Below are 25,112 nucleotides of genomic sequence, written 5' to 3'. Positions count from 1 at the left end.
AGAGGCTCAAGACTGAGCCACTAGCTCCTCTTTTTTTTTTTCCCTTGTCCTTCCCACTTTGTGACATCTCTGTTTATTGTTCAGTTACCTTCAGTCTTCTGTAAACCTAAGACAGTCTTCTTGGTCAAGAAAAAGACCCAGAACCCAACAACAGTCAACAACCGATTCCATGTGGGTCTGAGCTGGTTTGGGGTTTATTTTGTTTTTCAGAAACCTTAACATCTATACATTTCTTAGGTACCTACTATACCATTTTATAACCGTAAATCAGTCCAGTTATCATCTTGGTTCCTTCAAGGCAGGAAGGGAATGGGAAAATTTTCCTCCTTTCTTCCGTGAAAACATATACATTTCTAAAGAACTGAATGTGGAGTGACTGCCCATTCTAAGCCTTCATGTTCAAGATTTTGTTTGTGCTTGTGTCTGTTTTGGTTTTGCTTTGCATAATGTTTTACTTTGTGGAAGAGGAGAAAATGGACAGGTTGTAGGTGTCTGGTATTTGTAAGGTTATACTGGATTGTCTCAGGACTCATGAGAACTGTGTTTAATGCAAAGGGAGTGGCTGCTTCTTTACGTTAACCTAACTTTTAGCACTTTTCGCAAAATCCAGCTGACTGCGGACAGATGCAGACAGAATTGGATCTGACAATCTCTGCAGATGCTAGAAAAGAAACAGCCTGTAAACCAGACATTGCCTATGGTAAGTTCAAAGGTTCAATGTAGAGTTCCATTAAACATGAGATGTTATGAATACGTGATCAGTTAGAAAGATCAACAACCTTTCACAATGATTATATCTGTGAATACTGTACTCCATGTGTTCCCTTGAAGGAAAATGCCATCAATTTTTGGCATTAACATGCAAAATTATTCATCCTTCAGGAAAGAAATGTAACTTTCATTTAAAATGATTGGAGTGATGTACACACCTGGCCAAGACACTTTACTCCAATAGATCACATTGAATTAAACATATTGAATTAAACTGAACTAAAATATAGTTAAAGAAAACTTTTGAGAAGCCAGGAAGATGTAAGATTTCACTAGCATATTCTTCCAGTCAATAGAGCAGAGGGAGAGACAAAGGTGGTTCGGGGGCTTGGAGTTTTTTCAAACTCCCTTTAAAGACAAGGTAAAAATATTGGTACTAAATCATTTTAAATGTATGCAGAACTGCAATCTTTCGCTTCAAAAGGAGCATCTCCTTCTGTTTACCCGGAGCACAGAGCTAAATCTGATGCCCAGTATGGTTGTAGTCTTGTTTTCTACCCATAGTTTCTAGTGTTTATTTATTTCTGGTGTGTGTGTGTGTGTGTGTGTGTGTGTGTGTGTGTGTGTGTGTGTGTGTTTGTTCTGAGAGAGAAAGAGAGCATTTTGTACACTATCTCAAACCATGTGTGTGTGTAAGTAGGGTGTTATTTATAAATGAAAGGTAAGTACATCTAATCAGCACTTTGTGTTTACCAACTGTTTTCATATATGGCTCCTCAGTGGGGTCCCCTAAGACTTCTTTGAGGTAACAGAGAATTATCTACATTTTGCCAGTGAAGAAACTGAGGCTCAGGGAGACTCAGTAATTTGTTCAAATTTATGCAAGAAGTCAGTAGGAAAATGAGGATGCATCCTGGTCTCCAGTGTCATTTCCGTTATATTATACTGACCTCTCTTAGTGGAAATGCAGCCATCTCAGGATGAATTGGGTATGGTTTATAGTCTTTCTTTTTTTAGAATTCATCTTGATTTTTTTTAAAAAGCTAAAAAAGCTGCCTAACTCAGCCAAGACCCACTGCAGGTTTTAAAACACATTAAGATTTGAATACTATATTGTTTAATAAATAAAAATTTCACCAAATTATTTCTTCCCTCCATTTTAGAACTATTTTAACTCTTGAATATCAAAAACCTGTTTTAACACATAGAATAAATGCAATCTGGATGTAGTTTATTATTCTCAAGAAAAGGCTTATCTGGCTTTTTTGAAGACTATGGGTTGATATTAGAATAATAAAATAAAAACAAAATAAAATATTTCCCTCTCTCCACCTATGTCCAGAGCAGGTACGTTGCCCATATGCACCATAGAGACATAAATCTGAAATTCGGGACATTTTAAAATCTGTTTTAAACTACTAATTCACTCAGCTTTTGTTCTGGCACAATGAGTTCATTCATCTAGCTCGCTAGCTAGAATCCCCAAAATGGGCAAACCTTTCAGATCATTCACTTCAACCCCACCCAAAGCAAAAGTGAGATCTTTTCTTAGGCCACATAGATGGGATAGATCTCTTTAAGCTTCCCATTCCAAAAGTGAGATCAAATACCATGGATTAAAAGGTAACGCCTAAAGGAAGAGAAACCAGGATAGAGAATGTCTCGTGTCAGATAGCTGTCAATCCAAGCAAAGATGAGTCAGAAAACGGAATCCTGTCAAAACCCAAAGATCAAAGCCAGTGGAGGTAGGCAAGGGATCAAGGCAAGGAGACAGGAGGCCCACAGGGCAGGCCTGAATGGTAGATAAACTGTCTGTGGGCCTATGGAGAAGGATCTCCTCCACGTTCCCCATGGGTGTGACCCCACTAATCTTAAAGGATCAGAATCTGAACACTCCATCTAACAAAGGCATATTTTTGTCTGTTTAGTGTGCTTCTGTCTTTTAATTTAATATTGCTCTTATCCCGATCAGCCCGTTCTGTAACAGTGGCGAGGGCAAATGGTTCTAAGTAGAATGGAACCATGAGTCATTATCAGAATCTAGGAAGGCCTTTTGAAAGAAATGAGATTTACCTCAGGGTGCCCGTAAAAGCTTGCTATGCTTCCTTTCTCATTTGTTTGACAAACTCTGGCTTCTACTGGACACGGCATTAGTGACATTAAGCATGAATTCTTGTGTTGTTTCTTCTACCAGCTTATAAAGTTCGTATCACATCCATCACCAAAGAAAATGTCTTTGTTAAGTACACGGCAACCCTCCTGGATATCTACAAAGCTGGTGAGAATTCATTCATTTATTCTTTCACTCCACCAATATTTAGTACTTACTATGGGCCATTTTATTAGACACAGAGAAAACAACTTGAATAACACAACCAGAGTTCCTGTCTTCATAAACCTTATATTCCATAATATAAGGAGACACGTGTTTTTAAAAAGGAAATGAAAAAAACAAATTAAACAATTATTAATCATAGCCAGCACTATATTTGAGATATGGAATTAGTGTGGGAAGCTTCTGTATTGTGATAACAGACGGCATCGTTTAGGGGTGTGGCCATTAAAGGGACGGGGCAGAGAGGGAACCAAATATGCAAAGGCCCGAGACAGCAAGCAACTAGGAATCATCAGGGAACTGATGAACCCCGGGTGACTGGGCTGTAATGAGACAGGGAGAGCCTAGCGTGAGAAGAGGCTGAGAGATAGACATGAGCTGGGTCATACAGGGATTTATAAGGCATGGCTAGAAATTTGGATTTTATTCTAGAAGTCCAAAGGGAAGCTAATAAAATGTTTGAGATAGGCAAATAGCATGATCTGATTTATGATTTTAAAAGATCACTCTGGGGGTGCCTGGGTGGCTCAGTCGGTTGAGCATCCAACTTCGGCTCAGGTCATGATCTCACTGTTTGTGAGTTCAAGCCCGTGTCAGGCTCTGTGCTGACAACTCAGAGTCTGGAGCCTGTTTCAGATTCTGCATCTCTGGCTCTCTCTGCCCCTCTCCTGCTTATACTCTGTTTCTGGCTCTCTCTCTCTCTCAAAAATAAATAAACATTTAAAAAATTGAAAAAAAAAAAAAAAAGAAAAGAAAAGATAACTCTGGCTTTCTTCTGTTGGAGGGAACACAAATAGAAAGAGGGAAACCAGTTAAGGACATCTGTGAAGTGCAAAGGCTTGGGTTAGAGGCTCAGTGAAGATAAATGAGAGTTTCAATAACCAATAGAATAAAATGAACTTGTATGTAAAATAACACATAAAACATTTAAAAATATGTTCCCTTTTATTCTCTAATCAAACTAAGCTATAAATGTTATAATGCTGCTTGTCAAATTACATAAATTACCACACAAATGATTCATTAAATCATTCTTTTTTAAATGTTTATTTATTTATTTTGAGAGAGAAAGTGAGAGTATGTGCGCACGCACAAGCTGAGGAGGAGCAGAGAGAGGGAGAGAGAGAATCCCAAGCAGGCTCTGTGCTATCAGCTCAGAACCTGATGTGGGGCTCAACCTCAGGACTGTGAGATCATGACCTGAGCCGAAATCAAGAGCTGGACACTTAACCAACTGAGCCACACAGGCGCCCCCATTAAATCATTCTAATAATTCCAAATAAGTTTTTTATTTTTAGAAATTGTCAGTTTTATTTTGCTTGCCTCACTACAGAATTGCCCATCTGAGCTTTGATTTGACAATGAGGAACCACCTCAAACATTTCCAATTACATCTTTATTGCATTGATAGTCTTTACACAACCTATAATCTCAATAAGTAATTTCTCCTATAGTGACAGTATTGTTCATGGTAATGAAGTCTCTCTCAGCTCAAGCTAAATTGGTAGTAATTACATTCAAAATGTTTCTAGTCCTTTGGATACTGTCTGACATTTTTCATGTTCAACATATCTCTATTATCAGCTAAATCATAAAAACAATTTATTGAAATGCCATGTTTAGTTTTCCCAATTTTCTTCATTTTTATTCCCCTTCAACCCTCAGTTTTCCAAATGTCATAGGCAAAACTGTAGACTTCATAAATTTTTTAAAAAACTGAAAAGTTTGTCATATTTTTAACTCTTGTCACTAAAACAAAAATATTTTCATAAATTCGCTTTTCCCTTAAATTGACTTTATTTTGTTTTATGTCAAATTTATGATCATTCTTGATTTTATAACAGCTCTTGTTCCACTTTTGTAGTTTCCTTTACTTATTTTTATATGGTTTTATCATTCTGTAATCTGTGAGCTTATCAAAACTGAAATATCTTTTCTTGAACAGCTAAAGATGATATTGACAAAATTGCTAGACTATCATAAGCAAATCACCAAAAAGTATATCTATCCACTTTCTAAATATTTGCTCCTATAACACAATTGTGTACATAATTATGTATCAAAGTGAATCTATCAAACTTATAATTTCCAAACTGCCTTCACGATTCTAGCACTACCAGCTGCCCATCAAAATCCCAATATTTTTCCAATTTTGATTATTGCAATTGTTTTCATTATTACAATTTTTAAAGCTTTCTTCTTATTACTTACTTCTGTCTAGTGTGTATTAGATATGTGGTAGTAAACACTAAATTTATTAAGACAATATTTAAAGTGATCTTTTGCTTGGCTCGTATCTTTATATTGTCCAGAGACACTTGATATCTACTTGATACATAATTCAGTCAAAGCCAAATTGAACAGCTGGGAACTTCCAAATTTTTGCTGAAGCCCAGACTCCTCTTTGGCATTGCATCTGCACCAGTAAGGAGTTCACATGAATATTCCTCATTGACTCCATTCTCTCAAACAGTTGTTCAGTTATTCCTTCCAGTACCTTGATATCAATAAAACCCATTAAGCAGTCTTCGAAGTCGGCAGGTTTTTTTTTTACATTATTTTAAACACTTTTGATGTTAAGTACTTGATTTTCTCAATAATTATTGAAATTTAAGGGGCGCCTGGGTGGCTCAGTCAGTTAAGCGTCTGACTCTTGATTTCAGCTCAGGTCATGATCTCATGTTTCATGGGATCAAGCCCCACATCGGGCTCTGTGCTGACAGTGCAAAGTCTGCTTGGGAGTCTCCCTCTCTCTCTGCCCCTCCCCCACTCTCATGTGCTCTCTAAATTAATTAATGAATTAATTAATAAACAAGTAACATTTTAAAAAAGAGTTTAATAAAAAAATATTGGAATTTAATTTTATCACCTTATTTAGATTTTCCAAAAAGCTGTGCTCTCATTTCAGTAGATATAAATTTTACAATAAGTAGGACCATAAATCTAAATCGCAATATGTTTATATTGATTTTCTTTCTCTTTTGATATTCTATCAAGAGTTTTGAGTCTGAAAATGCTTGATCATTGTTAGCCATAGACTAGAGTTGGATTCTAATAATACTTTCCAAATATTTATTTGGTGGATCAATACTCTGATAAAATGCTTTTCTGGTTTTTATTGTTTCAAATGTTTCACTGTATGAAATTGATTTAGCATGTTATTCTGTTTTTTTCTCATTGATGATCACAAAGTTTGTTTATTTGAACCATGATCGTCATTCTGACAAAACAGGTGTTTAGCACTTCGATCGTTTCACAGCCCAACTTTTGAGCACCAATTGCATCCAGCTTTCACATTATAAGCAATAATAAGCCATTCCTATTTTTGCTGAAATAATCAAGTGCTTTTCATTACAGAAATGCAAGTTATTTGTTTTATTTTGCACCGATTCTTGCACAGAATCAAAAGACATTCCAGACTGTTCTCAATTTTGTGCAGTATCAGATGATTCCCAAGCTATAGTTCTTTTAATTTTTTTTAATGTTTATTTATTCTTATTTATTTAAATTTTTTTTTGTTTTTTACATTTATTTTTGAGAGAGAGAGAGACAGAGACAGAGCATAAGCGGGGAGAGGCAGAGAAAGAGGGAGACACAGAATCCAAAGTAGGCTCCAGGCTCTGAGCTGTCAGCACAGAGCAGAGCCCAATGCAGGGCTCAAACTCACAGACCACAAGACCACGACCTGAGCCGAAGTCAGACACTTTACCAACTAAGCCACCCAGGTGCCCCTAATGTTTATTTTTTGAGAGGCAGAGAGCAATGAGAGAGAGAGGGAGACACAGAATCTGAAGCAGCTCTAGGCTCTAAGCTGTCAGCACAGAGCCTGATGAGACCATAACCTGAGCCAAAGTCAGGCACTTAACTAACTGAGCCACCCAGGTGCCCCCCAAGCTGTAGTTCTTTTTAATATCATTTCTTTTCTGTTCTCCTGTCCATTCAGAAGATTCACATTTATGACATTTAAAAGGAAATGTTAAGAAAATTTTGCATAATTTATTATCTCTTCTTTCTGGGTGTTTATTTTTTAATATATACAAATTTTAAATGTCTATAAATATCAAAACATCACACATTTACCACTTACCCAAGAATTGCTGCACACTAACAATAAGCCAAACTAAAACCTAAACTATTTAAAACAGAGAGCAATTATACAGTTCAAGGATAATGACAAGTTGGTGTTTCCCCCAAAACACAGGGTGCTTGGAGTGAAGATATAAATGGGAAAAAAAGAAAAAAAGATCAGTTATTGTTGAGCCAAGGTTAATTATTCCCTCTTTCTGAATATGCTTGAAATTTTCCATAACCAGAGGCTTTAAAAATAATGATAAGGCCGTGACAGGGGCTGAGTTGGTAAACAGTGCTGGGAATATTGTTTAGATATTGCTGCCAGGGGAAGTCATGTATGTTTTAATGGTCATCAGGAGAGCTGATGTGTGCACACTAGTTAAAGAACACTAATTAAAGTTTGCCATTGATGTAGTTACTATTATGTACAGGTTCAGAAGATTTTCAGGATTTAATGCTTAGGATAACTCTGTCAGAGTTTAATAACTGATCATCAGTCCTGAATCTATAGCAATGAATCAGGCCCAGTCCCTGCTTCAAGAAGCTTCCAGCCTAGCTGAAGATACATGTGGGGTGAAATACTGTGATAGAAGCTCAAGTATAATGGGAGTAAGGGAGAGACAGAGAGATATTTATGAGAAAGAGCCTCTGGGAGTGTTTACTGGATACCTTGAGAATTGATGATGTGTTTGAGGATGGGTAGAAATTTAACAGGACAACATGGGGAGGAATGCATTCCAGGTAGGAGAGATAGCTTTTTGCCAATCTCTGAGTTCTTTGGGAATCCCAAGTTATCCTCCTTAAAATTTTCCAAGTCCTTCACACGGCTTACATTTTTCTACAAAGTTGTCCATTGCCAGCTACCAAATACTTTTTTGGTATTTTGGGGATTAAGATTGTTTAACTATAGAGACGTTCTTTTAATTCCTGTTTCTACAGGAGTTACAATAACAAGCACTTATACAGCACTTGTTGTGTTCTAATCACTTTTCATATATATGTTAACCCATTTAATCTCACATCAGTTTCCCAAGGTGGGTTTCATCGTCACTCCCATCTTTCAGATGAGGGACCTGAGCCTCATTTGTCCGGGTCCACACAGCCAGCAAGCAGCAGAGCTGAGGTTTGTCCCAGAGAGCCTGATTCCAGATTCCAGAGTCTTAACCATATAGACATTGTCACTTTCCAATTGCCACTCGAGATAAACATATACTCTTGAGTAAATAGCCACGAGGTACTAGAATTCTGAGAGTTTATAATCGTGACATTATAACATGAATGTGATAACCTTACATGTGTGTGCCTCTCAGGAGAAGCTGTTGCCCAGAAAGACTCTGACGTCACCTTCATTAAAAAGGCAACGTGTGCTAACGCTGATCTGGAAAAAGGAAGACAATATTTGATTATGGGTAAAGAAGCCCTCCAGATAAAATACAATTTCAGTTTCAAGTAAGTCATTTTGGAGTCCCTCTGATCTTTCCTTCAAAACTAGGTGTAATTTATTCTTAAATACACTATACGTTTCTCATGTGTCCTGCTATTAACCAACAAACCATTAGAAGCATAAATAAAATAATGTGAATTTACACTTGACCTTAGCCAAAAGGCCAAGAAGCAATGAAACAATGAGAATTGGAAACAAAGAACTACTTATAACCATCAGGGTAGCCGGGAACTCAATGACGGACAAACCGACTGAGCACCTGGGTGTGTAGGTGTTTCTGAAGGCGCCCCTCCAACCCCCTCTCCGCCACATCTGCCCCCTCAATAAGTTCTCAGACTGTTCTGTTTGTAAAGAGGGAGATGTTTAAATATGCATCTTATGATCTCTTCTTAAAAAAATAGATCTTGAAACAGATGCCATTCCCGCCTTTAATTGTGGGGCCCCAAGCAGCTTCGTGAGATTTGAGGGTTTGTGGCCCTTCCCAGGGGGAGGCCGGCCCAGCAGAGTCCGGCTAACACATGGGGTGAGCAGCCTGAGTGCCTTTGAATTGGGCTCTTCGCTATTCATTTTCCTTTTTTCTCGGCAGGTACCTCTACCCTTTGGATTCGTCCACCTGGATTGAATATTGGCCTACAAACGCAATGTGCCCATCATGCCAGGCGTTCTTGGCTAATTTAGATGAGTTTGCTGAAGACATTTTTCTAAATGGCTGCGAAAACCCCTGAGGAAGTTCAATCATGTAGGGTTTTCACTGTGGACTCCTGTTGTGGAAGTGTCTTCCTTTTCTTTTGTTTCTTCTTCTCCTCCTCCTTCTTCTTCTTCTTCTTCTTCTTCTTCTTCTTCTTCTTCTTCTTCTTTTTAACATTCACAGCTGGTCTTATTTGGAAAGCTCACTTTACTTAGAATTAGTGGCACTTTGCTTTTAGTAGAGGATGATTTTAAGAGCTGTAACTTTCGGAAATAACACGGCCTTAGGGGGCATGGAGACAGACACCCGTTCCAAGGTTATCGGACACCAGAAGCAATAAAAATTGGACCACCTCCTAAAACCTACCGCTCAGGAATGTCTGCCGGGGACCAAAGAATAGCCCCCATTGAAATGGAGTATCTTACAATAACATGGCCTTTGCTTGAAAGAAAATACCGAGGGGCAGAGAGCTGGTCATTAAAACCTGACTTTGCTTTCAAAATGTGGGAAAAAGCGAAGAGGCCTATTATTTTATGCGAGGCCAGCTGGACCCACACAGATGGGCAAGTTGAGAGACAAAGACCTGAGAAGGCCCAGCCTCAGAGTCCTCAGCAAACTGAGAAGGCGGGAGCATTCGCCCCTGTGGCTCCCCTTCCCCCCGTGGGGGTCCCACGACTCCCTCCGCTCCCTCCCAGCACCTGTCCATTTCCCCCAGGGTCTCCCTCAGCAATAATCACCCTGGGAGGCAGCCCGCAGTGCAGCACCTGGTGAGGAGAAGCCAAGTGGTGATCAGGAGACCTTCCTGCTGGGCCCTAACCAGGTCTTGGAGCCGTGTTTAAACTTTTCTAAAAGAGGGTCTATAACAGGATGTTCATTTCTTTTTTTTCTTTTTTAATGTCTATTTTTTGAGAGAGAAAGAGAGAGACAGAGCACAAGCAGGGGAGGGGTAAAGACGGAGGGAGACACAGAATCCCGAGCAGGCTCCAGATTCCGAGCTGTCAGCACAGAGCCCGACATGGGGCTCAAACCCACGATCTGAGAGATCATGACCTGAGCCAAAGTTGCCCGCTTAACCGACTGAGCCGCCCAGGTGCCCCTAAGTGACCTTTAGATCTTAGGAAAGAATTTTCCCAATAGATTCCCATTTAATGTCTCAATAATCTCACAAGGTACAGGGATTATTATTATCCCCAACTTATGGAGGAGGAAATGGAAGCTCAGAAAAGTGAAGCAATTTTCCCAGCCTGGTAAGGGGCAGCAGTGGAGACCAAACCCCAAGGCTTTCCCTCTGTCCAGACAACATCCCTCTTCCACATCATGACCATCACATTGCTTGTCAGGTTTAATTTTCTAAGACCAAAGTAGGATGCAGTTGGAGTTTCTTAGGTATAGTTTAACGAACTCCATTGAAATCTCACCAGGAAACAGGATGATAAACTCTGGCTGTAACAGTACAGTGACTGTAACACATTCCCTTTTTGTAAAATCTGCATTTTACCAGTTAGGCAGAACTACACGAGGCTCGCAGTGTGCCTTGTAAGTAATACTAAGATTTTCCACTTCCAGGAGCTGAGAATTTATTTTCGTTAATGTCAAGGCTCACATTGTGGCACTCCCTTGGCAAAAACAACCATGCCCCGACTCTCTGCCAGCAAGGGATGAGGCCCCCCTCCAGAGCTGACCTGAAGCGTCTCCTGTCCCCCTCCTGCCGAATGCAGGATGTATGGAGCCGGCCGCTGCAGTGCTGGGAGGCACGGGTCTCTCTTTTCCCCAAGCACTGTGGCAAATAGGTTGGGCCACAGTGGCCTAATTAACCCACGATACCTCAGAGCTTTCAAACATCAAATCAAAACTTTCTGAGTTAGCCCGGCACCCTTTAGAAATCCACCAGCATACTTCTTTAATGAGGCTTTCACAACCCCCCAAACAGGCTGGGGTCCCTGCTCCACCCTGAGCACTCTTCCAAGGCACTTGCAACTATGTCTCCAAGCAGGTACATTGTTTATTCAGGGTGCAGCTTCCTAGCTCCATCCTCCGCTCTGTGTGGGCAAGTCTGGATCTGTTCTGTTCACCCCTGTCTCTGGTGCCTGGCACAATGCTGGACGTGTCACAGGGACTCATTAAGTGTCTGCGGATTCCCGCTGAGTATGGGGCATCAGAAAGCCCAAATTCTAGTCTTGGCTTTGCCCCTGCAGGGACTTGGGACAAACCTTCTCATCTCTTCGGTGGTCTGTAAACAAGGGAGTGGAACATTCAAACGCCTTTCTACAGCTCTAAAAAGGTATCTCATAATTTTATGTTGGGAAACAGAAAACAAAACCACATGGCATGTAAGCAAGGCATGTATTTCTTTCTGGAAGTAGGAAGGGAGCTCAGAGAAGTGAGTGAGTGTGTGAGCTAGAGGGCTTTCCGCGGACCTCCTAAAGACTGGGCGGGATTTGGGTAGGGAGAGGGAGGCAGAAGGATCTTTCTGGTTGAAGGGAAAAGCATAAGGCAGGTTTCCACTGGAGGCAGTAAGAAGATTTAGATGCTACAAACGAACGCTATTCATTTTAATGGCTAGATGTTTTTTGTTTTTTTTAAGTTTTTACTTTAATTCCAGTTAGTTAGCATACAGGGCTATATTAGTTTCGGGTACGTGATATAGCGATTCAGCTATATGTTTGTGTTAACATATATTAGAAAAAATACAACTAGCACCTCAAAACCACGATATACAATTTTTTTCAAAAATAAATGTATCGGTCAAAAAATAAGTCTATTTAAGGAAAAGTTTTAAGTAAACAAAAGTATAGGTTGTTCTTGGGAAAATCATGAGGTTGGCATGCACAAGATTGACGTTTAGGAAACTCTGTCTTAAGAAAATATGTGGAATTGACAGTGTGCCAAGCTTGAGACAGGCAGCCTCACTCCATTTTCCTCAGTGAGGAATCCTGAGCCAAAGTCATGTCCAGTCTTACCTCCCAGCCCCGATGATGCTAATTTATTCAGCAACATCCAACAAACATGCCCTGATTGCTAATTGTAGTCTGAGCCCAACTCTAGGCGCTTGGTACCCAGATCCCCACCCTGATGGAACTTCGATCCCAGATGGAGAGACACATCATGAACAGTAAAGACAATACCTGGGCACCTGGCCCTGACTGTCTGAAGGGGACAAGAACTATGAGGAAAAGAAAAGGAGAACAGAGTAAGGGAGCTGGGGAGTAGCTGAGGAAGGGTTTCCATTATCAATAGAGTGGTCTGGTCAGAGTGGGCTTCAAAGTGAGACGTGAGCAGAGGCTTGGAGGTGACAAGAGAGGGAGCCAGGTGGCCACCTAGGGGAAGAGTGTTCCGGGCAGAGGGAGCACTGAGTACCCAGGCCCAAAGCAGGAGCAGGCCTGGTGTCTTACAGGAAGAGCAAAGAGGCTGGTGTAATAGAAGGAGAGTGAGGCATAGGGGAGGTGGGTGGAGATGAGGCCAGAGACTGCACAGAGACCAGATCAGGCCTGTCACGGACAGGGTATTTGCTTTACGCTTTACTCAGAGGGAAAGGGGAGCCATTGCGAGGTTTTGAGCAGAGGAGTGCAGCAGGAGGCCACTGTAGTAAAACAGACAAGAGATGTTGCATCAACCAATCGAACGAGGCAGAGGTCATTGACTCTGCAATGAAAGAGAACACACAGCACGGGAACCATACAACTTCTCAGAAAAGGATGTTTGATAGGACTTATTACAGGATTTGGGCTTGTGGTGAATTATTTTAGGGAGGGTTTAAGGAAGGAAGGCTTTGCTCCGGATTGGACGCTGTCAGGAAGCAGGAGTAATCTGCTTTACTTCCGTAAGCCTCTGTCTTCACATCTGAAAAATGGGAGCACTCAGATTTCTTATCTAAGTGGAAGGAAAAGAAGTAGCAGTCACTCACATTAGCCAGGAAAGGGGGAGATGTTTGCTCGTTTTTGTGGTTTGGATACTGTTCCTATTTTCTGCTCAAACATGATTATGGCAAAGTTTAGGCTTTTTTTTTTTTTTTTCCCATGTTGATCCATTTTGCGTGATGTTTGTGTTCCATGACATCAGACACAGACAACAGGATAGCCTGACTCTGAATACCAGGTCAACTCCTACGGTCACCAAGCCCAGCTACCAATCCAGCACCCAGCTGTCTTCTCTCGCATAGACTCTTTTTCCTAGAAAATGCACATTCACAAACAGTGCTCAGATCTGTGCCTGATTCCAGGAGCCCCTGTGAAAGTCCACGCGTGGGCCCAACGCCTGCCTCAGGAGCCGGGATTTCAGCTGCCCGATGGGAGAGGCTCTCAGAGACATAAGGCAGCTCCGTGTCATGTTTGCATAGGTTTCTCTGCTCCTGAAAACAAACTGATTCTGCACGCTTGGTGTCATGTGAGAAATGAGTCACCAGGGACATGATCTTTAACTCTGATGGGGAGATTGAAATGTGGCTTTATGGTTCTGAATCAGAAAGGAATTGAGGAGGAAGGAAGGAAAGAATGAAAGAGAGAGGGTGGAGAAGTGCAGGAAGGGGAAGGGAAGGAGGGAGGGAGGGGTTTGTTTTAAGACAAGATGAGAACTCCATTTCTAAGAACCTTCTGGATTCTTCTCAGCTGGCAGGGTCCCCACCCTGACAGACATGTTGGCAGAAGCAGATCTGTTCCTTGGAACACAATGTCCACTCCTTCACTGTTTCCATCATTATAATCAGATATGTGTGCATAACACACACGGAGACTCACGAATTATATGATCTGAAATGTCCAAGCCAGGAAGGACCTAGAGCCCATCGCATCCAATTCCTTCATTTTCACCTGGGAAAACAGGCCCAGAGGAGCAGCCTGCTGGTGGTCAGAAGGCTGTTAAGTGGAAGGCCTGGGACACCAGCCCAGGGCATCCGACTCTTAGCCCAGCGTTCTTTCCGCCACGCAGATGAGGGGCGGTTACAGAGAAATTGATTTGGGCTCCCTCCAGAGAAGCATTTTCTTCCAACCAGAGCCCTTCAAGGACAGACTAGGCTCTGATGGAGGGACCAAGTGTCCCGTCACTAACCCCTTCCAGGAGTGTTACAGGAACCATTCGGTGTGGGAGGTCTGCCCCGAGGATGCCCAATGTGCCTTTGGCTCGGAGAGGTCATTAGTAGAAACGAAAGCATCTGCTTTACTTCCGTAAGCCTCTGTCTTCACATCTGAAAAGCGGGAGCACTAAGAATTCACCCTCGGGAGGATTTCTGCGAGATTTCAGCGGGAGAGCCCACAGAAAGTGATGCGCACAGGGTCTGGCATGACGAATGTAATTGGGGTGGCTAAGAACACATCCCTGGCACGCCACAGATGGTGACGTTCACACGTTTCTTGCCCCGCGCCACACTGATTGCATTTCGTGGAGCACCTATCGACATTTCACGGCCCTGGGATGGTTGTCACCATTCTTACTTTTAGGAAGGAAACAGCCGAGGGTCTGGGAGGCCGCGTTGCCCTAGGTCACACAGCTTCACAAGTGGTCGGGCATCTTTTGGGCCCCAGGGCCCAGGCTCTTAGCCACCGAGGTACACTCTTCCCTCCTGTTAGGGCCTGGTGTCCCCTCCCACCAGCTGGGCCTCACCGGCCAGCACAGGTCAGAGCCCCTGTGGGGCCCAGGGCTAACAGTTTCAACAGAGGAGATGTGAGAAGTCAGAACTATCCTAGAAAGAGGGTTTTCTGTTTGGCTGGAGTTGGGGTGGTCAGGTGTGTGTGTGTAAGAGACAGAGACAGGACCTGTTACTAAGGGGAAGTAACTATGGTGAAAAGTAGAACTGCTGTTGTTTGTGACCTCGGGAATGTTCCTGAACGTTCTTCTGTGAAGACAGAGTAGCATTGTCAGCCTCGGAGGGTTTCGAGGATTAGAAATAGTACCTCAGTGCCAGCCCAGGGAACACAGTCTGTGGTGGCCAACGGCAGCCAGCCGGCTGTGGGGTTTCTACCCCTCGTAACTCTCTGCGCCTCGGTCCTCTCTTTTGGAAACGAGGTGAGCCTTTCTCCTGGCTCAATCTACAGGGTGGTTGCAGGATGAAATCAGATCAAACACATGAAAGAATTTATAAGCTGTAGGATTTTGAATAAATATGGAAATAGCATTAATAATCAAAAGCATCTTTGTGCTAAGATGCCACAGGCAGAGGCTGCCTGACGTGCTTTTAAAAGACTGGGAAGCGGTCTGCTGTCTTAAAAAGCCGTCTCCCCCAGGGCCTCAAATTTTCCTGTTTGGGCTTTATTCCTTTGATCCGAGAGGCTGTCTTAGGTCAGCATCCCCATCACCCTGTGGAAATGCAGATTCTCAGGCCTCACCTCAGCCTACTGAACAGAAACTCTGAGTGGAGCCAAGAAATCTGTATTTTAAAAAGATCTCCAGGAAAAGCAGAGGCACATTAAAGTTTAAGAGGAATTGTTTTGGAGCTCGTGGAAATGCGGGCTCTGATTCTGTAGGTCTGCAATGGCCCTGAGATTCTGCGTTTCCCAGATGATGCCTACAGTGCTGGTTCTCAGACATAGCAAGGTTCTAGAAGTGTCCCATAAAGTCAGGATTTTTGCATGAGCGGAAGCAACCCCTTAACAGCCAGCACTTTAGTTAAGAGTAATGGTGCCTGGGCCTTTCAGGAATGGGTTGCAGGAAAGGCTGAGGGATTCTGGCAGCCAGAGAAACACGAGGCAACAATGAGAGATCTTAAGAAAAAAAAAGAGAAGGTAGGGGGTCATTAAGGGAAACGTAGGCTACCCTTGCGGAATGTGTTCAGGGCAGATCAGAGCATTCATTAAATCCATTCGCTCACTAAGTGCTGTCTATATGTTAGGCACTGTCTGTGCTTTTTGCATTCATCAACTCAATCCGCTAGAAACCCAATGAGGCCGGTACTTTCATTATTACCATTTTACAGAGGGGTAAACTGAGGAACAGAGAAATTAAGAAATTTGCCCGTGATCACTCAGCTCGTAGGTGGTGGAGGCGGGATTTAGAACTGAGGCAGCCTCACCCATTAGCACTAGACTCTTCTGCCTCAAATATAGCATCTGCCATCAGGAAGCTCACGGTCGTCCCGTGAGGAATAAGAGCTAGGAGGAGTAATGGCCAACACTTGGATGACGCCGACTATGTGCCAGCCTTACACACATCTGCTATTTTAGCCCTTGCAGCAATTTTAGGAGGCAGGGCAGGGCACTGCTGAATGGGCCCGGCTGTGTGCAGAACTGTGCAAAGCAGGTGCCCAGACGCCGAAAGTTCCAGACTCCAGGTTCTAAGAAGAAGAGCTCCAATCCAGGAATAACCTTTGCAAAGGGGCCTCCAGTATACCGGGCGCAAGCCCTACTGTGTGTGCTCGGCTTCCACACCCTCTCCGCTTCCCGACCTGGCCTCCAGAACTAGGCCCCGCTGTACCAAAAGGCAGGTGTAACTGCCAGCTATTCCGCTCAGGCTGGCTCCTGCAGCTGCACCCAAGTTCATGCAGCGGGTGAGGCCCCCTGCGTGTGCGGCTCCAGGCAGGTCTGTAGAGCCAGGCTGTTGACCCTCCTGGAATGGGTGGCCCGCTGAATAATGGTTGGTCCCTGCTGCCGCTGAGGCCTGACCCACCCGTCCATCCCTGCCATCCCAACTTGTGTCTCGCGCCCTCCGTCCCTCCCTCCCCCACACACCAAAAATCACTACCTTGGCACTTGGGATTCAAAAAGTTGCCTAACAAATGAAAACTGACCTTACATCTTTGCAAACCACTTCTGGCAATACATTTTATGAGCCAAAATATGTTTCTATCCCTTGATCCAGGAATCCTCCTCCTCTTGGATTATTTATAATAAAATAAATTTCCAATAGTGGGTAGGGAGAGGGGGAGTTCATACACAAAGATCTCCTGTGCGGGATTAATTATTCATTTGATAAATATTTATTGAGTTCCTCCTGTGTGCCAGACACAGTTCTAGATGGTGGAACCAAGATAAACAAGGTCCCTGCTCTCCTAGGAATGACATTTTAACTGTGGAAAAAGACAATAAATACCTACATAAATGAGAAAAATAATCTATTTACAAAAATCTCTGCAGAGAATTAAAATAAAGGCCTGTGGTAGAGAATAACTCGGTGGCTGCTTTTGATTAGGTGGCCAGGGATGGTCTCTTAAATGTCACTAAATAAGATGACCTTTAAGCTGAGATTCTCAGGACAGGAAGGGGCAGCCATATGAAGGTCCAGAAGAGAGTATTCCAGAAAAGGAGGCCAGTGTTCCAGGGAACTGCCAGAAAGCTGATCAAAGAAAGCAAGTGATCCAAAATGAGTTCGGAGGAGGGGAAAGGGCCAGATCAATAGGATCTTGCAAGCACGGGTGAGGTGTTTGAACTTTGTTCAGTAGATAATAAATACTAAGCAAGGGCATGAGACCAGATTGTGGATGAGAAAGGGGCAGTTAGGAGCTCTTGCCGCTGTTCCCGTGAAAAGGGATAGTAGCTTGAACCGGCATGGTGGAAACGGAGAAGAAGAGAAGTTGATGGATTTGCGATATTTTTGGAGGCAGGGCTAGAAGGGTTTGTGGAAGGAATTGGGATGGGGTGATGAAGGCAGAGAAGTCAGGATTACTCATGGATCCTCGACTTGAGCTACCGTTGGGAAGACAGGAGAAGATCAAAATTTGGGAAATGAGAAGGGAAGACGTTATGGGTTGAACTGTGTCCCCCTCAAAAAGCTATGTTGAGGGGTGCCTGGGTGGCTCATTTGGTTGAGTGTCTGACTTCTGGTCAGGTCATGATCTCATGGTTTGCGAGTTTGAGCCCCACATCGGGCTCTCTGCTGTCAGTGTGGAGCCCGCTTCGGATCCTCTGTCCCCCACCTCTCTGCCCCTCCTCTGCTCGCTCACTCTCTCTCTCAAAAATAAATAAACATTAAGAAAAAAAGAGAGAGAGAGAGATGTTGAAATCCTAACCCCCAGCACCGCAGAACGTTACCTTATTTGGAAATCGGGTTATTGCAGATGTAACTAGTCAGGGTAAGATGAGGTCCTGCTGAGTAGGGTAGGCCCTTTCTCCAACATGCCTGGCGTCCTTATAAGAAGAGAGAAATTCAGACACAGAGACAGAGACACACAGAAAGGAGAAGAGCATGTAGAGACTCTGACACTTGAGGAGAGCCAGCCACATGAGGAGAGGGCAGAGATTGGAGTGAGGCATCCATAAGTCAAGGGATGCCATGAACTGCCAGCTCGTCATCAGTGGACAGGAAAAGGCACAGCAAAGGTCCCCCTTCAGAGCCCTCGGGAGGAACCAATCCTGCCGAGATCTTGATTTCAGACTTCTCATCTCCGGAACTGCAGGAGAATACATTTTTGTTGTCTTAAGCCATCCAGTTTGTGATATTTGGCTATGACCCTAGGAAACCATACAGAAGAGAAGTAGGATTTCTGTTTGTTATGTTTACACGAGAAGCCTTTTAGATGCCCACGTGGAGTTACTGAGTAGCCATGGGATATACGCGTCTAAGACTGTGGTCTGTAAAGTAAGGCGCCGACCTTTTGGGAAGTACTTTATACGATAGAGCTACATGACATACAAAGTGATGTCCTAGAAAGGGAGAAACGATTACATAAATGATGGCATACACATTCTATGAAATGGTAGGTCGCCTCTGAAAGAGAATCATTCTAAAGACAGGTAGGAACCTGGAAAATGCTTATGATACTGTTAAGCACACAGAGCCAGCGACTGCCATTACGTAACGACCATCTGCGTGCGGATGAGAAGTAAGTGTCGAATTGTCTGATTCAGAGTGTCTACCACAGGCCAAGCATTGTGGCAGCATCAAAGGTTAGACTTGGCGAGGGGCGCCTGGGTGGCTCATTTGGTTAAGCATCGGACTTCAGCTTAGGTCATGATCTTGAAGTCCGTGAGTTCGAGCCCCGCATCGGACTCTGTGCTGACAGCTCGGAGCCTGGAGCCCGCTTCGGATTCTGGGTCTCCCTCTCTCTCTGCCCCTCCCCCGCTCATGCTCTGTCTCTCTCTGTCTCAAAAAATAAATAAACATTAAAAAATTAAAAAAAAAAAAAAGGGATAGACTTGGTGAAACCTCCAGTAAGCCACCCTCTGTGAGCACACCTATGCTGGAACTCTCACCACACACCGAGTGTCCTGATGGCTTATCCATGTCCCATCATCGCTATGTGAGCTCCTTGAGGACAGGGGCTCCTCTCTGTATCCCGAAGCACAAGACCTGGCACAGGGCAGATATAAACTGAAGGCTGTTACATTTACTAGAACAGGAGAATCAGAATTTGATTGTCATACAGGAACGTGCAGCAAAGGAAAATAGATACCGAGTCTGTTGGCCTGTGGACATGAGGCTCCTTAAAATCTTCCTCAAGGTAGGTATCTGAAGCCTGAAGCCCAGCTCAACGTTTAGTGCCCGTTAAGTGACTTTATCTAGGCGGAGCACGGGGACTTAACTGCTTTGGAAGAAGTGATAGAAGCAAACGCTGGTGAGTAGAAAAATGTAACCGAAGAAGACATCCCACTTTACAATAGCGAAGAGAATCAATCCATTGAGTAAGACTCACAGTGTATAATCATAAATCAACTTAATTTCATTTCCCAGCCCCCCGAAGGAGGGTCGCCCTTTCTCTGCCCTTCAATGAGACTTCAAGCATCCTCCAACCTGTCTGCCACTCCCAGGAAATGAAAAGTCCGGTGACCACTTCAATCACCAAACAAATGCTATTCCTAAATGAGATGCTCAGTCCCAGACAAAAGCAAAATCCCAAATTTGATTTAAAATTCTGCCTTTTAGGGGCGCCTGGGTGGCTCAGTCAGTTAAGTGTCTGACTTCGGCTCAGGTCATGATCTCGAGGTCCGTGAGTTCAAGCCCCGGGTCAGGCTCTGTGCTGACAGCTCAGAACCTGGAGCCTGTTTCAGATTCTGTGTCTCCCTCTCTCTCTGCCCCTCCCCCCACCCATGCTCTGTCTCTCTCCTTCAAACATAAATAAACATTTTAAAAAATGTTTTTTTTTAATTCCACCTTTTGTTCCAACAGGGCTTGCTGCAGGTAGGACTGCTATAGCTGGGGACAGGACCTGAGCCGAGGTCGGATGTTTTAACCCACTGAGCCACCCAGGCGCCCCTCTCATCCTTCTGATTTCTATGGTGGCTGTGAGATGCCAGTCCCCCTGTCTCCCCGTCTCAAACTACCATAGACACATATTAAGCTTTCTGAGTAGACTCCAGGGAACATCTGTCTCTCTCCGTCCTTCCTTCTCTCTTTCAGTATAATTAACATACAATATTATATTAGTTTCAGGTGCAAAGAAGCCCCGCTTTCTTGACTTGAGAAAGGGGGCCACACAAGAGCTCACTCCAACACAAAATTTGTTCAGCTCTAATCTAAAGGCAGCCCCAAGGGTCTTGGGGCTTTTGCCATTACACCATACCGCTAAGTAGTATGAAGGGCACACGCGCGTGTGTGTGTGCACGCGTGCGCGCACACACACATGTGCTCACACAGGGGAATCAAAGATGCCTCCACCACTGTTTCTCAAGAGTTCCGGTCTCTGAGGAGAACTGGCACATGTATCCGTAAGGCCAGCCCGAGGCAGCATAGTCCCTGCTGGACGCAGTAGAGAAGGTTCCATGGAGAAAGCAGCCTCTGAGCTGGGTCCTAAAGAAGGAGGAAGACAAGCAGAAGCTGAAATGAAGTCTTTTCAGAGAGGGGGAACTGTGTGGACACATGCCCAGTGGTAGAATCGAGGAGGAGTGTATAGATTACCACTAAGTAGTTTGTTTAAACGGGACAAGTGAAAGATAAGGCCGAGCCAGACCCGACATGAACAAGACAAGGGGTTTGGATCTTTGTCTGCAGGAAGTCAGTCCTGAAGGTTTCCAACGGGGCAACAAGATGGAGGGCGGGTTGAGAAAGGCAGTGACTAATTCTTGGTGAAATGTGTTCTTCATTTCCTTGAGTCATTAACCAGGGTCCCATTAAGAAGAAAAACAAAACAAAAACCTTCCAGGACTTGCTTTCTTTTCCAGGAAAACCCTTGCCCTTTGGATCTTCTCCTGAGTTCAGTTTATAAAGACACCCAATCCTCTTTTTACTCTTAGTTAAGGGGTCTTGGCACAGCTGCTCGTCCCAGGACCCTCCTTCCAGCCCTGGGGCCCTCAGCTTCAAGCCTGACGGAGCTGCCCAGCCCATTGCCCTGGGGCCCCCCAAGCTGCCCTCTGCGAGAGGCCTAGGGGAGGGCCGCCCTTTCTGAGCAGAAGGGCCATAAAAACCTTGTGTCCATGAGCCCAGCCACAAAATCTTCACCCTGGGCCCACTGAAGCCAAATGGGAAAAATCTAGAAGCCTGCAAAGCCAAGAAAACAGCAGGTTCGGATTCAAACCCCAGCTTTGCCCCTACCCTTTCCGATCTCGAGACCTCCCTCAGCCTCTATGCGTTAACCTGTAAAATGGAGACAAAACCACTTACCTCAGCAAGGAGGCTGCTGTGACAATTAAGCGAGAGACCTTGTCCACACAGCTACCACAGAGCCGACACTCAGAGAATGTCACTCCTGCTCCTTCCCCCAACCTCTCTCCGTGTCTTGATTTCCTTGCCAATTAAATATGATGGGGAGTCAAGGAAAAAGTTGAAACTGACCAAGTTCCCAGACCTCTGCCTTCTGCCCCACGCAGAGGCCAGCGAGAGCAGAGAGCTTTTTCTGCCATGTTTGAGCTCTGGAAGCTCTTTCTTCTTCTTCTTTTTTTTTTTAGTTTATTTTCTTTTTAAATATAACTTATTGTCAGGTTGGCTAACATACATCATATACGGTGTGCTCTTGGTTTCGGGGGTAGATTCCCGTGATTCATCGCTTACATACGACACCCAGTGCTCGTCCCACAAGTGCCCTGCTCAGTGCCCATCACCCATTTTCCCCTCCCACAGCCCCCCCCCATCAACCCTCAGTTTGTTCTCTGCATTCAAGAGTCTCTTAGAGGTTTGCCTCCCTCTCTGAAACTATTTTTCCCCTTCCCTTCCCCGATGGTCTTCTGTTAAGTTTAAAATCACAAAGCCACTTAGTTGTAGCACACATTGGCACACACTTGGAAGGAGCCTACCTTCCCCAACCTCACCCCATTACCACCGCCTGACTCAGTTTCCCCCTCTGTAAAGTGATTGCATCTGAGACAGGTCCCGTCTTTCCCCCTCTGCAACTGCCCACTGGGTTGGGAGGACCGAGCCCGGCAGAGGGCGTGCTGAGCGTAACCTCTTGGCCAAGGCCCTGGGGAGAGGCGTCCAGCCAAGGAAAATTCTAGTGGAAAAAACGAAGAAAGGATTCCAGGTTTATGAGTCCCAGACTTTGAAAAACAAAACTGCTGAGTTGTCTCCTGAGTTAGGGAAAAAGAACACCACAGCCGCCTTGAGATTTCCAGGAAACGATTTGTGAAGGTTTTGGGCGAGGCTGGCAGGGGGGCTCAGGGAGGCCCAGCTCAGTTGGATGCCCTGGGAGGTGGGGGACGGGGGCAGGGGGGTGTTCCCGTGGGAGGCTGAGTGTCCAGATGTTCCTGGGCATGGTAGGGTTAGGAGACTGTACGTGGGTTCGTAGGGACTCTCTATGCACACTTGTCTGTTTGCCTGAGGACAACCCCCCCAACCAAGTATTTATTGAGCACTATCTATGTTCCACTGTGCCCTGTGCTAGGGGATGGGGACGCAGCGACAGATGAGACACAGTCCCTGAGTGCAAGGAGCTGAGTTTAGCAAGGGATGCAAATCAGCAGGCTTTCAGTTGGGAGTACAGGCACCTGGGAGGCGGTTTGGGTGGCCATTCACTAGCTTTGTGGTCTGCAGCCCAGGGTGCAAGCCCAGCCACACGCTAGCTACTTGACTTTGGAGATGACACTCAGTCTCCTTAGCTGGAAAGTTAACAGACTACAATGACGTCGTAGGAGATAGTGAGTGTATGTAAACGTCTGATGACTTCTCTCCATCACGTGCCTGCAAGGTCTGCACCTGGGTAAGTACACAATTCGTGCAAAGTCTGGGTGAGCTCTGGGCAGGGCTTGCCTGCCTAGGTCTCGTGTGTGCCAGGCTTCATCAGGGGGCGCAAGTAGGAGCCCACAGTTTGTGGGGACGCTCATCCAGTTTGGATTTGTGTTTCGGCTCACGGAGCGTTCTAAAAATCAGGACATTCTGCATAAAAATCCAGGTTTCCAGTCTTTCTTCAAACCTCGGAAGACCTGGCCATCCTGCAAGCCTGCCACGGTCTCTGCTTCCCATGGATGCGTCCTTCCCAGGAGCACCCTCGCTCCTGGCTGGTCTCCAGGTCTGTCCTTGGAGGGATTCCAAGCTGGTTCAGGAGGGCTTGTGTGCAGACATGTTCTCTCTGAAAGGAGAAGCAACACTGGGCAGAGGCTGGTGCCAGGGCCCCAGCCTCCCCGGGCAGCTCCAGCTGCAGGCGTCAGAGGGGCCGAGAGGCCTGTGGACCCTACCCAAGGCTCAGGCTGTGTGGCCGGACACTGGTTACCAACGATAGTACCTGAGGATGGCAGCCAGAAAGAATGGCTTTTCTGGCCTATTCGATTTTTACATTTCCTAAATGCGTCAGTTACAGCTCCCAAATGATTAAGACAACGGGCTCTCCCCCAGAAAGTGTTGCTGAATGTATATACTATGGTTCTTTTTAAATGAGCAAACACGGGACACCTGGCTGGCTCAGTCAGTCAGTAGGGCATGCGACCTTTGATCTGGGGGTTGTGAGTTCAAGCCCCACGTTGGGTATAGAGCCCACTTTAATTTTTTTTTAATGTTTCTTTTTAAGAGACAGGGAGCTACAGTGTGAGAGGGGAAGGGTCAGAGAGAGGGAGATACAGAATCCGAAGCAGGCTCCAGGCTCCGAGCTGTCAGCACAGAGCCCAACGCGGGGCTTGAACTCACAAACCATGAGATCATGACCTGAGCCGAAGTCAGACGCTTAACCGCCTGAGCCACCCAGGCGCCCTGAGCTCACTTTAAAAATAAATAAATAATAGGGGCTTCTGGGTGGCTCGGTCGGTTAAGCATCCGACTCTTGATTTCAGCTCAGGTCGTGATCTCAAGGTTCGAGAGTTCAAGCCCCGCATCGGCCTCTGTGCTGACACTCGGGAGCCTGCTCAGGATTCTCTCCTTTCTTCTCTCTGCCCCTCCCTTGCTTGCTCTCTCTCTCAAAATAAATCAATAAACCTAAAAAAATAAATAATAAAATAAAATGAGCAAAGAGGCTCATGGTTTAAGCTAAAAGTGGATTTGTTAAACCTCACGTTGGGAACCTACAGGTATGAATGGTAGGACGGATATCCTCCTCCTATCCCTGGATCCTCTTAAGATGGCAAATAAGCCCCTCATAACAGATAGTTACCAGGCTCCCACTGTGTGCAACATGCAGGCTGGAACAAGACAGGACGAGGCATTACTGAGACATCTTGGGACAAAAGAGCACCAGAACATAGAGGAAGACCCCTCTGGACCTGTGACTTGCTGTGCAAGCTCCTTCCCCTCCCCGGGCCCCCATTTTCCCTTCTGTAAGATAAGAAGGTCAGAAGAGATGAACAAATACCAACCCCACACTCACAACCCTCCCCAGCCCCGAGCTTGGGCATTGTTTTCTTATTTCGACGGAGTACTAGCTCTAGCCGTGATTCTTAGCCTCTTACTCCCCATCCCACATTCTTGCTGCCAAGTCTTGGCTTGTGCTGGGAATTCATCTGGCTCGAGCTCTGAAAGAAAGTCATCAGAGGAGGTTTTTCACATTGTTTTCTCTTATTAAAAAAAAAAAAAAAAAAAAGTCTGGAGTCCAAAAAGACGAGGCATCTGGTGGAAGCTTCCAGCATCCGTTACAGAGGTGGTCCTGGTCC

At 44.8% G+C, this 25,112-nt stretch overlaps 1 protein-coding gene across 1 annotated transcript in view; it reads left to right on the top strand.

The window, feature by feature from the left end:
• Positions 1-9,751, top strand: part of C5 (complement C5) — an 85,352-nt gene extending 75,601 nt beyond the window's left edge. The window contains exons 38-41 of the mRNA XM_007094347.3: positions 611-700; positions 2,906-2,989; positions 8,428-8,566; positions 9,148-9,751. Of these exons, the coding sequence (XP_007094409.2) occupies positions 611-700; positions 2,906-2,989; positions 8,428-8,566; positions 9,148-9,286 (452 nt within the window). The 3' untranslated portion in view covers positions 9,287-9,751. The remainder of the gene's footprint in view (positions 1-610; positions 701-2,905; positions 2,990-8,427; positions 8,567-9,147) is intronic.
• The last annotated feature ends 15,361 nt before the right edge of the window (positions 9,752-25,112 follow it).

Source organism: Panthera tigris, chromosome D4 (assembly GCF_018350195.1).
Source record: "Panthera tigris isolate Pti1 chromosome D4, P.tigris_Pti1_mat1.1, whole genome shotgun sequence".
Taxonomy (NCBI): domain Eukaryota; kingdom Metazoa; phylum Chordata; class Mammalia; order Carnivora; family Felidae; genus Panthera; species Panthera tigris.
This window is presented reverse-complemented; position numbering and strand designations above follow the sequence as displayed.